Source organism: Agelaius tricolor, unplaced genomic scaffold, assembly GCF_023055355.1.
Source record: "Agelaius tricolor isolate 1412-34295 unplaced genomic scaffold, bAgeTri1.0.p SCAF_3, whole genome shotgun sequence".
Classification (NCBI taxonomy): Eukaryota; Metazoa; Chordata; class Aves; order Passeriformes; family Icteridae; genus Agelaius; species Agelaius tricolor.
This window is the reverse complement of record NW_027269263.1, coordinates 19,691,168-19,704,382: the sequence shown is the minus strand read 5'-3', so window position 1 is coordinate 19,704,382 and position 13,215 is coordinate 19,691,168. Positions and strand designations below refer to the sequence as shown.

General features: G+C 50.1%; 2 protein-coding genes across 7 annotated transcripts in view; one reads left to right on the top strand and one right to left on the bottom strand.

Moving 5' to 3' along the window:
* TMEM184B (transmembrane protein 184B) overlaps positions 1 to 8,751 on the top strand; it is a 30,235-nt gene extending 21,484 nt beyond the window's left edge. For 2 of the 3 annotated variants that reach the window (XM_071422856.1, XM_071422857.1), the window contains exons 6-10: positions 792 to 883; positions 1,171 to 1,340; positions 3,293 to 3,487; positions 4,363 to 4,386; positions 5,425 to 8,751. In XM_071422856.1, coding sequence (XP_071278957.1) covers positions 792 to 883; positions 1,171 to 1,340; positions 3,293 to 3,487; positions 4,363 to 4,386; positions 5,425 to 5,666 — 723 coding nt within the window. In that variant the 3' untranslated portion in view covers positions 5,667 to 8,751. The remainder of the gene's footprint in view (positions 1 to 791; positions 884 to 1,170; positions 1,341 to 3,292; positions 3,488 to 4,362; positions 4,387 to 5,424) is intronic. The other variant, XM_071422859.1, reaches the window with a different exon arrangement.
* Positions 8,752 to 9,722: 971 nt separating this feature from the next.
* On the bottom strand, positions 9,723 to 13,200 carry MAFF (MAF bZIP transcription factor F). 4 transcript variants are annotated; one of them, XM_071422855.1, is made up of 3 exons: positions 12,961 to 13,200; positions 11,809 to 11,854; positions 9,723 to 11,722 (listed from the first exon to the last, which is right to left on the bottom strand). In XM_071422855.1, the coding sequence occupies exons 1-3, from the start codon at positions 13,074 to 13,076 to the stop codon at positions 11,309 to 11,311; spliced, it is 576 nt and encodes a 191-aa protein (XP_071278956.1). In that variant the 5' UTR covers positions 13,077 to 13,200; the 3' UTR covers positions 9,723 to 11,308. The 4 variants fall into 4 exon arrangements, with proteins under 4 accessions (XP_071278956.1, XP_071278954.1, XP_071278953.1 ...); XM_071422853.1 differs by having other exon boundaries at positions 11,809 to 11,862; positions 12,971 to 13,110; XM_071422852.1 differs by having other exon boundaries at positions 11,809 to 11,865; positions 12,971 to 13,109.
* Positions 13,201 to 13,215: the final 15 nt, after the last annotated feature.

Below are 13,215 nucleotides of genomic sequence, written 5' to 3'. Positions count from 1 at the left end.
CACATCTCTTCAGGGAGACATTTTTAGGCCCATAAGTCTTTCCTTTTTTTAGGACTTTGAAGTTCAACATCTGCAGAAAGTTGAGGAATGCAGTGGCTTTGAGAGAACACTCAGTCCCAATAGGAGCAGTAGTTTATACGGGCAGAACGGATAGAGCTGATCCCAAGTGCCATGGAATCTTTGGGGAGATTCAGTAAAGGTCATGTGGATGACAACAGAATAGCTCTTAACTTGTGTGTGGCAACACACATTGCTGTGTTTACAAAATGCCTGAATATTGTGGCAGTTGTCAAAAGTTCCTCCTCAAACAGCGGGGTTCCCCTCTGATCCAGGGGACTTTCTTGCCTAACTTTGTGACAGCTATAGACTGGAGTTTGCTTTCCTTCCCCAGTATGTCTCTGTTAAAATTGTTGTGTCTGTGCCATAGCACAGTGTGAGATTTCTTGCTTTTTGTACTGTTACAGTGCATAAATGTGCTGCAGCACAGCCTGTGAAAAGCAGCTCTGGAAGAGTGGGGCTGACAGCTTCTAGGAACAACCCTACAGAGAGGTTTTTCTTCCTGTTCTGGACAAGTAGATAGCACATGTACATCTTCTGAAACTCCTTAATCTCCTCTTGAGTGCTGCATCCTCAAACACAATCAATTAGCAAGTGGCAGGGTCAGACATCTTGTTGGGGCTGGATTGTGCTGCCTTGCTGAGCGGTCCCAGTGGATACTCCATTGTGATGCTGTTGGCAGCTTGTCCTCTTGTACCACCTGACTTCTCATTGCTCCCCTCTCATTCCTGTAGGCTACCCTGCAGTTCTGTGTGGTGAAGCCCCTCATGGCCATCAGCACAGTCATCCTTCAGGCCTTCGGCAAGTACCAGGATGGTGACTTTGAGTAAGTGTATTTATTTAGCATTCAAGATTTGGATGCCCTTTCTCTGTCTGGCTTTGCTTATTGTCTCTGTGTGTGCTGGGAAAAGATGGGAGTACATGGGTTGATGTGCATGAGAAAAGAAGGCAGAGGTAGTTCTCTTTTAACTTCATGTTTCTTCTACCTTGGTTTAGGAGTGGAAATGGGACAGGGAGGCAGGAAGGAAATGGACTCTTGGAACTTTCCATTGACAGTGGCAAGGGGAAAACATGCTGAAGTTTCAGGCATTCATATATATCTTCTCTTTTCAGTGTAACCAGTGGCTACCTCTATGTGACGATCATCTACAACATCTCTGTCAGCCTGGCACTGTATGCCCTCTTCCTTTTCTACTTTGCCACGCGTGAGCTGCTCAGTCCCTACAGCCCAGTCCTCAAGTTCTTCATGGTGAAATCTGTCATCTTCCTGTCCTTCTGGCAAGGTGAGCTGTTTTTCCCTTCCCTTGGTAGGCATAAAGAGCTCTCTGCAGGGGCTCAGACACAAGAGTTAATAGAGCAGATGTTGATTAATAGACAAAATGTCTTCTTGTATTCCATTTGGTTTATAGTCATTCATTGCTTTTCTCTGGGAAAGCTGTTTTGCACGGTTTAATTTTTGTTTATATGCTCCTGAATCCCTGTGTGTGTGCACAAGAACTTATATTTGGCAAAATCAGCTGATAGGGTGAAGAGTTCTCTGCATTCCTGAAACAATCATAAAGCACAAGCTGCCAACATTTTATCTGCATGCTGCCATTTTATTGATTAAAGTGACACATCTAAAAAGTTTTAGTGCTTTTTTAGTGCTCTAAAAATAAAATTTTAATGGTACGTCTGTGGTATATGTGAAGGAGCAAGCTGGTTGGATGCAGTGTGTACTGCCATAGAACCACTGCTGGGAGAAGGACACTCAGAATTCATACACATGAAGCAGAGGCACCATCGGAAAGTCAAAATTCCACCTAAGCTTAGTGCTTCTGACTAATTGGCTCTAAGCATTTCCCTGTTCAATGCCCTACTTAGGTTTACTGAGTTGCACTTCAAAGACTAATTGAGTAGGAACTTAGGTGGAATTCAGGCTGTTGGAGTATAGCCCATCCTCCCTGTTTACAGACAAACTAATAAGCTGTCTGGTTTATCATCTTGAAGCATCTGGTCACACACTTTGTCTTCTCTGAAATTCTTCAGCCACTAAGCTGTGGACAGGGAGAAACCTCTTTTTTACAGTGGTGTGTCAAAAACACTAATATGCTTAAATGAAAAGTTCTGTTACTTCAGTTTTTGTTCTAGCTAGTGCAAGTGCTGATGTTGAAAAATGTGGAATATGTCAAAATTTTCTTAAGAAACTATGTTCTTTGGTGTTTGATCTTTATATGCTTTCAAGTCTAATCAACAAGAGGTTTAATCTGTGGAACAGGAGCTAACAAACAAGCTCCAAGTGATGTCCAGGTGTTAGAAAGACAAATTACTTGACAGTGGAACTGCCTTGTTAAGGTTTAGGGATCAGCGTTCTTCAGTGACCTCAGGGGAGGTTAACAAAGCTTGGGAAGGGGGATGTACCACAGATAGTGGACACGAAGAATGCAGAATTTACAAGCCACAAAGACATTTGGCAGAACCCCCAAGGTAAGGAAGAAATTAATAAAGACAGCTCAACAGCTGTGCTGAATCAGCTCCTACAGAGTAAAAGGTAATTCTGGCAGGGGGAGATCATGGCCACTGACCCAGGAAACCACCAGCTGAAAGGAGAGACACACTGAGCATGCAGACTAATTAGCATGAGCAGGGAGAGGCCCATTAACCAATAGAAGACAGAATACTAATTAAAAAGAGAATTAGGTAACTTTTAGCCAAGGAATATGAGTGGCTTTGTTTGGTAAAATGTATAAAGAGCAAAAAGCTTTGGTAGTCATCATGCTGGCTTTGTGGATTTGCCAGCCAGCACCCCTTTCTGTGCAGAACTAAATAAGTAAATAAGCCAAATACCTTGACTCTTTGTGTGGATTGGCCTCTTGCACACTGTGTGAAAGAACCTATTTTGGGACAACACTGAGATCACAGGATTGCTTACAAAAATATCTGACTCCTCTTACCCTTTTGGACTTAATCAAGTCCTACAACAGTTAGTTCCACAGTTTGTGTCAGTTGAGGATAGAAGAGGATCGGTGTTTGAACAGTCTTTGCCTAAATGTATTTGTCTCATTTTATTCTTCTTTTCTCTGTTGTATAAGTGACCAGAGGTGCGTGTTTGTAGCCCACTCTGTTTGTAGCTCCTGTGGTGGGTGGGTTTGTGTCTAGGATACACAGCACAAACAGCTGTATAAATTTCCATTCTTTGCAGTTACTGTGAGACCATGTTTTCTGCACATTTACATGAACTTATTACTTTGTTTAGGGATGCTCTTGGCCATCTTGGAAAAGTGTGGTGCCATCCCCAAAATCCACTCTGCTAATGTGTCTGTGGGTGAAGGCACAGTAGCTGCTGGCTATCAAGACTTCATCATTTGTGTGGAGATGTTCTTTGCAGCCATTGCCCTGCGCCACGCCTTCACATACAAGGTGTATGTGGACAAGAGGATTGATGCCCAAGGTAGGAAGCATGCCAGTGCATATGGCTTGTCTCTTTGGGAGTGAGACTGGGTGGAGGCTGGTCCCTCAGGCAGCCGGCACACTGATATGACTCCCAACCTGATAGCTTGGAAAACACCACATCCCCTCCTGTGTGGTGTCTGAACAGATTTATTGTGCAACAGCTCTTCAGGGCAGAAACCTTGACTGAATTGCACTGTTCCCTTTTCAGTTCCCCAGTATGCCACCCACGACAACTTGTTGCAGACCTGAGGGCTGTAAGATGTTGCATTGTTTCGGTAGAATGGGTTTGTCCTTCTTCCTATCTCCCCAAAGGGGAACTCCATTGCTCCAGATTGTGTAACAGACTGAAGGCAGGAGGGACAGGGCCTAAAACAGGCTCTGTTTTGAATCTGGCTTGGGAAGATGAGGCTGTGCTTTGGCAATATGTTTGTCACGGAGGAGGAGGATCTTCCTGTAATGACTTTGTGAGGGCTGGGCTGGTATAAGGAAAATTCTTATTTTGGGGAAGATGGAGGTTATCTCTGGGAAAAGGGGGTTTTGTGCCTAGTCTGTCCAGTATTTTCCAAATAAAGGGCTTCCTTCCTTCTGGAGGAGATCTGTGCTGAGGTGCTGGAACACAGCAGCCCTTGGGCAGTGTCTATGTAAGGGACCCCTCCATCCCAGCCAGCTCCAGAGGTTTTGGAGGAACAGTGGTTGCAGTGGGGGGAGATGAGATCTGTGGGGAATGCAAGGGTAAACTACAGGTCAGTACAGTGGGGAATGTTTCTGCAGTGGGCCTTGTTCAGTTCTTGTTATTTCCTCTTTCTCTGTCTCTGTCTTTCTCTCCTCTTCCTTTTATCTCTCCCTTGCTTTGGCCACTGGTCCCTGATGCAGCTGTTCCATCATATGGGCCATACGGTAGGTACAGCATGCTTTGTGTGTTTGTCTCAGTTGGTTTTTAACTGGGATGCTGTTCTCTCCTGATTCCTAGCCTGCCTACAACCTGCCCTGCCCCTTGTTCCCCTTTCCTTGCAAGTCTGTGACTCCAGTGCCTCACACAGCTGCTTTAGGGTTGTCTGGATTACAAGTAGTAAAACAGCAGCATGGGCATTAACGCAGAGTTTTAGAGCATTTGTGTCAGAGCTCTGGTAATTTCTCTCTGAAGAGTTGTGCAGGCTCTCAAAGGAGCTGCTCTCACCCCAGCCTCCCTTCACTTTATAATTGCCACAGATGATCAGCATACTTGGGTTCTGTAGGGAGCTCATCCCCAGAACTGAGCAGAGCCAGAAGCCCACACTGGAAATGGAACCTAGTAGCCATGAGACATGGCAGCTCCTAGGAGACACCGCTTCCCTCTGTGCTTAGCACTTGGGTGGTACATTCTCCATCTGCTGCGTTCTTCATGGTATCATCATGACACATGGGGTAGTTCTGCCTCTAGTACTGCCTGTTTCCCTCTTTTCATTACTTTGTGCTGCTTTTTACTTGTATGATCTCTTTCCCATGGGCACTTTGATACCACCTAGCAGTCTTAATTTGCAGTGAGTGGAATGGCAAATGCCATTTCTCCTATATCTTTAGAATTTACTTAGTTTTTGTCTTCTGAAAGTGTTTAGAGGAGCACCTCCTACCTGACTGTGTTCATTGCACACTCAAGCCAGCACCAATAGTGTGTAGTGGAGGTTGTCACTGTGGGTATGTCCCATTCTCATGGTATGTCCCCCATTTGGTGCTGTGGTGGATTCACTTGACTAACGGTGTCTGGGTTTAGGAGCACCACTGGTAAAACTCAACACTACTTGTGTGGCATTTCCTCAGCAGCTGCTTAAGGAAATCTGTAACACACCTTTTGCGGGATCTAGGACTGCATGTTCCCTGTTCTCCTTACCTTCATATTAAGGGTGTGGGGAAGGCAGCAGTGTTCTTTACTTGTCCCTTCCTGTCTTATCCAAACAGGTCGCTGTGCTCCCATGAAGAGCATCTCCAGCAGCCTCAAGGAGACCATGAATCCCCATGACATTGTCCAAGATGCAATCCACAACTTCTCTCCAGCCTATCAGCAGTACACGCAGCAGTCGACACTGGAGCACGGTCCCCCCTGGCGCAACGGCAGCCACGTGATCTCACGCTCCCACAGCTGCTCCGGCGCCCGTGACAACGAGAAGACCCTCTTGCTGAGCTCTGATGATGAATTCTAGGGGGGGAAACTGCCAGCACAGGCTGTCATTTTCCTTTTTTTTGTTTTTTTTTTAATAATTTATTAATGGAGAAACACACAAGTCATATCACTTCCTAGAGAGTAAAAATTGCAGAAGTGGGCACTTCCCATTAGCTTTTGTGGGTACGGACACAATGAGCAATGCGGAGGGCGCAGAATGGCCAGGACTCCATGCTTGAGCCCATTCCAATGGCAGCAATCAAATTGAATTGATTCAAGCAAAACTCCAGGGTCTGGGGCTCTGGCTTCCCACACCTGCCCAGCTTGGTGTGGAGTGTGACTGACCAGAGCCTGGAGTTGTAGCCAAAAATGTTTTTGGTTTTTTTCTGACAGGACAACCTGACTGCTTTCTATTTCTTTTCCTGAATGGTTGATGTAGGCACAGTTTTCTTCCCAGCTCACTGGTATTAACATCTCTGTGATCCTTGGGAAATAGGATGGGGATGCAGCCATAAGTGTTCCTGAGGACCACACCAGAGACTGGTCTTTCTCAATAGCCATTGCCCTGCGTGCTAAGTAAGGAACATCTGTCCCCACCCTTCTGAGCACCTGGTTATGAGTCCTGGAGTCACTTGAGGGAGTGAAGGGGAAAAGGACAGGGCTTTCTGCATGTTCCTTGGCTCCCTGCATCCCAAGTTGCTATAAAAGCTTGTTAAAGCTCAGTGGGGATGGAATTATATTTTCACAAGGGTGGAGTTTTTTAATCACCAGGTGTCCAAGCTTCCCATCTCCCTGGCATTCCTGTGGCAGGAAGCCTCCCTGGAGCATCTTTCTCCTGCTAACAAGACTGAGGACTGGCTATGATAAATGGTGGAAGTTTGTAGAGCTCTGGCCCCTTCACCCCTCTTTGGGAAGGGAAGATATGTAAACACAAAACCAGTTTTTCTTCTTGTTTCCTGTCCCCCAGCATCACATCTGCCCCTGTTAGAGGTAGGTGCCAGAGCAGGTCCTGGTCTCTCACAGGTAGCTCTCCCCATGCTCATCATCACTGACTTCCCCTGAGCTACACAGGTTTCACCCTTAGGCTGGAATATTCAGGAAGGAATGTTGCATACTCCTTTGTTTTTTATCTCTGTAGCTCTTCTGGGGCAGACTGGAGCAGACTTGAAACCTGACATGACCTGGCTGGTCGAATTTGTCTCTTTTATTTTCTCAGGCAGCAATTGGTGCTGCTGCTGCTGCTGCACATTTCACAGGCTCTGCTGCACCTGCAGTGCTATCAAGGGTGGAGCCAGCATCCATGGAAGTGGAGAAGCTTCCCCTTGCTTCTGTTGGGTTTTGGATGAACCCATGAGTACTTAGTGGAGCCAAAACAAAAATGATCCCTCTGTAGATCTATCCAGGGACCAGGAAATGCCTCTTGCTTGCTTAAAATTATCTAGGAGAAAAGTAGGCAGCACACTCAAGTGCTACAGTTCAGATGCTCCTACTTGCAAGCAGGAAGCAGAATTGAGAGATTGGAGCAAGCTGCTGTGTTCAGCTGTAGTTTCTCTGTTCCTCTCCTGCTTTATGCCTCCCCTGCTGAGAGCAGACCTGTGTGATTCTGGATTGCTCCTTGCTGTCCTGCTAGGAGAACTGGAGTCTGGTTTGCTGCCTGGAGTTTACCTTTCCATTTGTTTCCTAATCCATCTGCTTGTTCATTGAGTGTTTCAGAAGCAACAGTGAGTGAAGAGCATCTCATTTATTCAGCACCTCTGCCCAAGCTGGGTAAAAGGGCTTGAAGACAGAGGCAGGTTTGCTCCCTGCTGTGAGGATGAGATAGGGAAAAGCTTAAGGATAGTGCCTCCTCCTGTAGTGATGTTTCTGAGGGATGGTGAAGCAGGTGAGATCAACAGAACTGTTGAGGGAACTGGAGGCAGGGTCAGTGGATCCAGCAGCTTCTCTGCTGCTGCATTTCCCCATTCACACACATCCTGCAATGCCATGCTGTTGGTTACTAATTTTCCTAAATTTGTAACTGCTTAATTAGACATGCAAACACACTCTGCCAGGCTTTGTGTGGGCTTGGTGTAAAATTTCCTCATGCATAAGGTGCCTGGAAAGCAGGGCTGAAGGTTGAACAGATTTTGTTTCTGTTTTCTATGGATTTGAATAATATTCCTTTAATGTGAGATACTCATGTTACTCTCTCTTAGGAAAGTGGGGCATGGGACATGTTCCCATCCTCCCCTTTCTTTGCATTTGCAGGCCTTGATGATGTCCTAGTATCACTTGGTGACTGCCCCCAGTCTTTGTTGCATTTGGCTGGCTGAAATCTGTGTGATTGCCCCATTGAGTATGAAGGTGGTCCAGGCTTAGAGAAGCACGTCTTAGAACTTAATTTGAAATGTCTCCTGCATACATATATATATGTGTATATATATATATGCACTGTGCAGAGGATCTGGATATTCTCAAAGCATCCTGTGTGTAATGGTTTCAAGTAGAACTTTTGCACCAGCTGCCTTTGGAGGAGCCTGGTGAGCTAGTACCCAACAAGCCAGCTGCCCTACTTTATAATTTTATATATATATATATATATATATATATATATATATATATATATATAATGTTTTTTAACACCACACAAAATCATCCAGCACTGAGCTTCCTGCTCTTCCTCATGACCAGCAAGTGCCAGAGCACGCACTGGCTCTGAAGCCACTTTGTGTTGGAGGAACAAATATGAGATCCAGAGCTTGAGACCAAGAAGGCCAAGGCATCCATGGTCTCGTTGGTCTGCTCATGGTAGCCCAGGACCCAGGAAATGTGCCAGTTCCAGGAGTAGACCCTTGGAGCTGCTCTCCCTCACCTGCTTCCGCTCTCCTTCCTTCCTTTTTTGTTTACTATGTAACATACCCATGGGATTTGTTTATTATTTTTCCATATAGAGTAGTTCTTTGTATATAAATGACTGAAAAAAGTATGATAAATAAGACAGAGTCACCTAGTTTTGTACCTATCGTGTTTAACTGATGTGAGCTCAGCGACAAGCCGCTCTCTATTTTGGTCTTTGTGACGTTATACTCCGCAGAAATGAGCAAATATGATGACAAATAAAAAATATAGAGATAATATAGATTGTACTTAAGCTGCCTCTGTGTGGTGCTGTCTTGTGTGACTTTTCTGAGTTTTTCCTTCTTGCAGGGACTGAGGCTTGGTGGGTCAGGATCTCTTGTCCTCTTCTTAGAAAGAAAGCTCTAGGTGTCTGTAGGAGCTGATGGAGAAGCATCACTGCAGCACCCTGGGCTAAGACACCACTGCTGGCCCAAGACAGGAGTGAAACCCATGAGTCAAAAACCTGGAGTAGAGATGAATCCTTCCTTAGGTGCTCACTGTGAAGCATTGATGGGAGGGAGGGGGGCCCAGCAAACAATGGCTTTGGGATTTTCTTCCATGAGCAGTGTTTGGGGCTTGGACCATTTGCAGTGGCAGAGGGAATGGGAATGTCAAACCCCCCACACCATCCCGAGCGCTGCAGCCTGCTGGGGACCTGGCCCACCTCGGAATTTGGAACATGCTCACCACTTCCAGCTCAGTTCTGAGGAAGGATGGCTTTTCTACACAGGGAGGAGGTCTGGCTTCATCTCCTGATAAGGTGCCTTCCACGCTTCTTCCCCTTCTGCCATCTGTGGGCAGCTCACTGCTTTTTTCCTTGCTGTTCACAGGTAAGGTGATAAGGTCACTCAACAGAAGTTTTTGGGCACAGATGCCCTGCACCTGCCTCTCCTGCACCTGGTCCAAGGACAGCCTGGAGGGAATTTTTGTAGTAAAAAGCATTATCTTTCCCAGGAAAAACTGATTCAGCACAGCTGCACAGCTCCTGAAAGCAAGTGCTTTGGGGGGTGTATTAAGCATGCTTTTTTTAGCCCTTTTCTCTCAGAGACTATAAATCTGGTTTTGTCCTAAAAAGCCATGAGCTATCCCCCATCCCATCTTTTTTTGGCACATTCTTGAGCATGTCCTGCAGCAAAGCCAGAGGGAAACAGAAAACCTGGTCTCAGACATAGCTCTGCCCCAAGTTCAAGAAGGACCAAACACACTACCACTGTGGAAAAAAAAAAAAAAAAGAACTTGCTTTATTTGTAAAGTCTACAAAATACAGAGGAGTCGGGTAGGACACATACTGTAAGTCAGAAAATAAATAAGTTTTTTTTTTTTTTGCTCTATATAAGTATAAGATAAAATGTGATTTGCATATATAAAATATAAAGTACGGCTCTGTACCAACATCCTGGCTGTGCTGAGAGGCGGAATGGCAAAGAGGACGTGAAAATAACTTATGTTCGTGCAATAAATAAACCCAAGAGGAGTCGGGGTGGGGGATGCCAACCACAGTGCCCCATCCGGGAGTGGCAGGCACCTCTCTACAGGGAAGAACGGAGGCTGCAGCCGAGGGCGGCTGGCGTGGCAATACCCAGGCAGGGGCAGAACGGAGGGGCGGGGGAATCATCTACAGTAGGCAGCAGATCCCGAGATGGACCTGCCTCCTGCTCCCTCCCCTGTGCTGCCTGCATTTAGAGAACCCAGCTCTTCTCCAGCCTTTCAGCCTGCTTAAGAGCCAGTTGTCCCACACCGGTGTCCAAGCTGGAGGAAAACCAAAGGGAGGAGCCTACCTGCCCGCCAGGCAGCTCCAAGGAGTAGGGATGCTCTCCGCCCCTACTTCCCACCTCCTGCACCTCTACCCCTCTCTCTGCCTCCACATCTGACTCTGAGGGCTGGGAGCACCTTTCCATGGGCCTTGTAGGCAGTGGGGCACCCGGGAGGGTTTGGTGGAGCCATACAAGCTGGCCTATGCTGAGCAAAACAATGTTTATCTCTGCTCCAGCTGCCTCTGCTTCCTTCCTGCCAGTGCTGCTATATTTCAGACACCCGGCCAGGCTGAGTGTCCCGTCAGCAGGAAGAGGCGTGAAGGATGTGCATGATAGAGAAAGATAAAACAGCACTACTGCTTCTCCCCTTTGTGGACAACAGCCTGGGCTGACCCACTCACATCTCCCAGCTCACCCCTGCCCACTCACTATCACCTCTGGGGTCCTCCAGCACCACAAGCTGCCACAGTGCTTTCCCATTCCATTCACCCTTACCAGGCATTAACACACAGCCACTTTATCTCCTCCTCTGACCTGCTAACCTTCCCTTGCCATCTGCATCCCCAGAGATTTCAGACATGCTGCCACCTCCCCCCGTGCTCCAGCTGTGGCCCAGGTTGTCTGACCAATGCCGATAGCCTTCCATCATGCCTTCTTACCCTACACTGCAAGACCTCTCTCTCCTCTTTTCCCTCTCTGGCACATGCTCCTGGGACTGCCTGGCCGACATTTAGCTCTCCCATGCCCTCACAAAGATGAGGCACCTGGCATTTTCCTACCAGCTTGGAGCTGTGGGATGCTTCCCCACTGTGTGGGTTCGCTCTCTCCTGTCTGCACACCCAAGAGGGGAGGGGGCTATGGAGGCCACCAGTGAGGTCCTGTCCTCCATCCAAGCACCCACATAGCAGCAGCCCTCCCTACCTGGGGGAGCTGGAGGTCAAGGGATGGGAGAAAGAGGATTTTGGGCACAGGTTGGGGAAGGGCTGGGAGGCAATTCATGGGTTAGGCACCCCAGGGAGGACTGTGTCCAGCCAGGGGATGGAGGCCAGCACTAGGAGTAGGTGGCCTGGTTGGTGCTGGACTTGACAATGGTGATGACACTGGCCGTAGCCACCTTGGCAGGAGGCCCGTGAGTGGCCACGGTGCGGGCAAAGCCCTGCAGGGCCTCGTACTTGCCACGCAGGGTGTCAAGCTCCAGGCGCATGGCAGCGTTCTCCCGGGCCAGCTTGTCCACCTCCCACTCCAGCTCCATCTTCTGCTTCTGCAGCTCTTCCTTCTGGCAGACGCGCTTCACTCGGCAGCTGGCAGCATAACCCCGGTTCTTCAGCGTCCGACGACGCTGCTTCAGCCTCGCCACCTCCTCCTTGGAGAGGCCCCGCAGGTGGTGGTTGAGTTCCCGCACTGAGAGCCCCATCAGCTCCTCATCCGACAGCAGCGGAGTGTTCTCCCCCAGCTCCCGCTTCACCTGCCGGAGAGAGGGGTGGTTGGGTTGCCTGAGACCCCCAAAACCAGCCCCCTGACTCCCATGCCCCTGTTCCCACTGGTGCTCACCTTCAAAGCCTTGCTGGAGAGCCCGTCTGCAGCCATCCTTTCCTCACTCCGGCCCTGCTGAGCAGCCAGGAGAAAAGCCGGTTACTGCCAGCCCCGTGTTCCTCACCTCAGAAGAGAGGACACCGGCCCTGCTGGTCCCCTGCCCGCTGCCCACATCTCCCCCACCCCGGGCCGCATGACTCACCCCACTCCTTTTAAAAAGTACATTGTAATAATATTTATAGCAATGATGACTGCAAGCAATAATAATAATAATGGGGCAAGGATGGACCTCCCACCCTCCTTCATCCCATCGCGAGAGGGTTGGGATGCTGCTCTGCCCAGGGGACCCAAAATGCCCCAGCCGCCTGCTGGGAAGCCAAGCCTTCCCCGCGGGGAGGGAACACAGGCGAGATCCGCCCGAGGCTGAAAGGAAAGTAAAAGCAGCAGCCCCACCGAGTGACACCGTGGCGAAGTCACCCAGCCGGGACCCGCGGGGAGGTGCCGCCCCACCGCCCGGCGAGAGCCCCGCGGGTCCCGACGCGAGGGTCGGGTGTCCCCAGCTCCGGGGGCGGCCGAAGGGTCGCGGTCACGAAGCGCAGGCGGGTGAAGTGGCCGCCCCGTGATTCAGCAGCCCAGGGGTGAAAGTCACGGAAGCGGTGCCTGCCCCTCGCCGATGGCCGGGCCCTCCCCGCCCCGGGTTCGGAGAGTGAGGAGGGGTCCGGGATTCCGGACCGCAGCCCAACAGCCTCTCCCCGCCTCGGGGAACCCCGGTCTCGGTAGGAGAGCCCTCGGAGGGACGAGGGGGGCCGGGACGGGGCCGAGAGCGCCCCGAGAGGAATGAGGGGCTGGAGGGGGGCGGCGGGAAAGGTGGAGCCGGGCCGGCTGGAAGCTGATGCAATCCGGGCCGGGGATCCGCCGCCGGAGCCGAAGGAGCGGCGGCGGATCCCTCCAGGGCGGTGGCCGGGAATTGGAAAGGAGGAACCGACGGCCCCGAGCGCGGCGGACCGGCCGGATCCCCCGTCCCGTTCCCTCCAGCCCTAGTCTCAGTCCCAATCCCCGCCTTCGGCGGCGGCAGAGAGGCCTCCAGCCGGTGCCGGACCCCGCCGCCCCCTTCTCCCGGCCGCCCCTCGAGGGGAAAAGGCAAGGCGGGAGCGAAGGGGCCGCTCCGGCCGGCGCTCACCTGGCGGCTGCGCTGCTCCCGCGGGGCCGCTGCCGGGCTGGGGCGTCGGGCGGCGCCGCCAACCTCGCTCTCCGCGATTACTCACCCGCGGATTCTTTTCATTCATAAAAACACAGTCATGCGGTGACGTCACCCTCACCACGCCCCCTCCCCGCCGCTGCCGCGCGGGGCGGCCGCTGCCCTTAAAGCGCCCCGCCGTGCCAGCGTACACCGTACACCGCGCGGTGCCAGCACGCACCGCACGC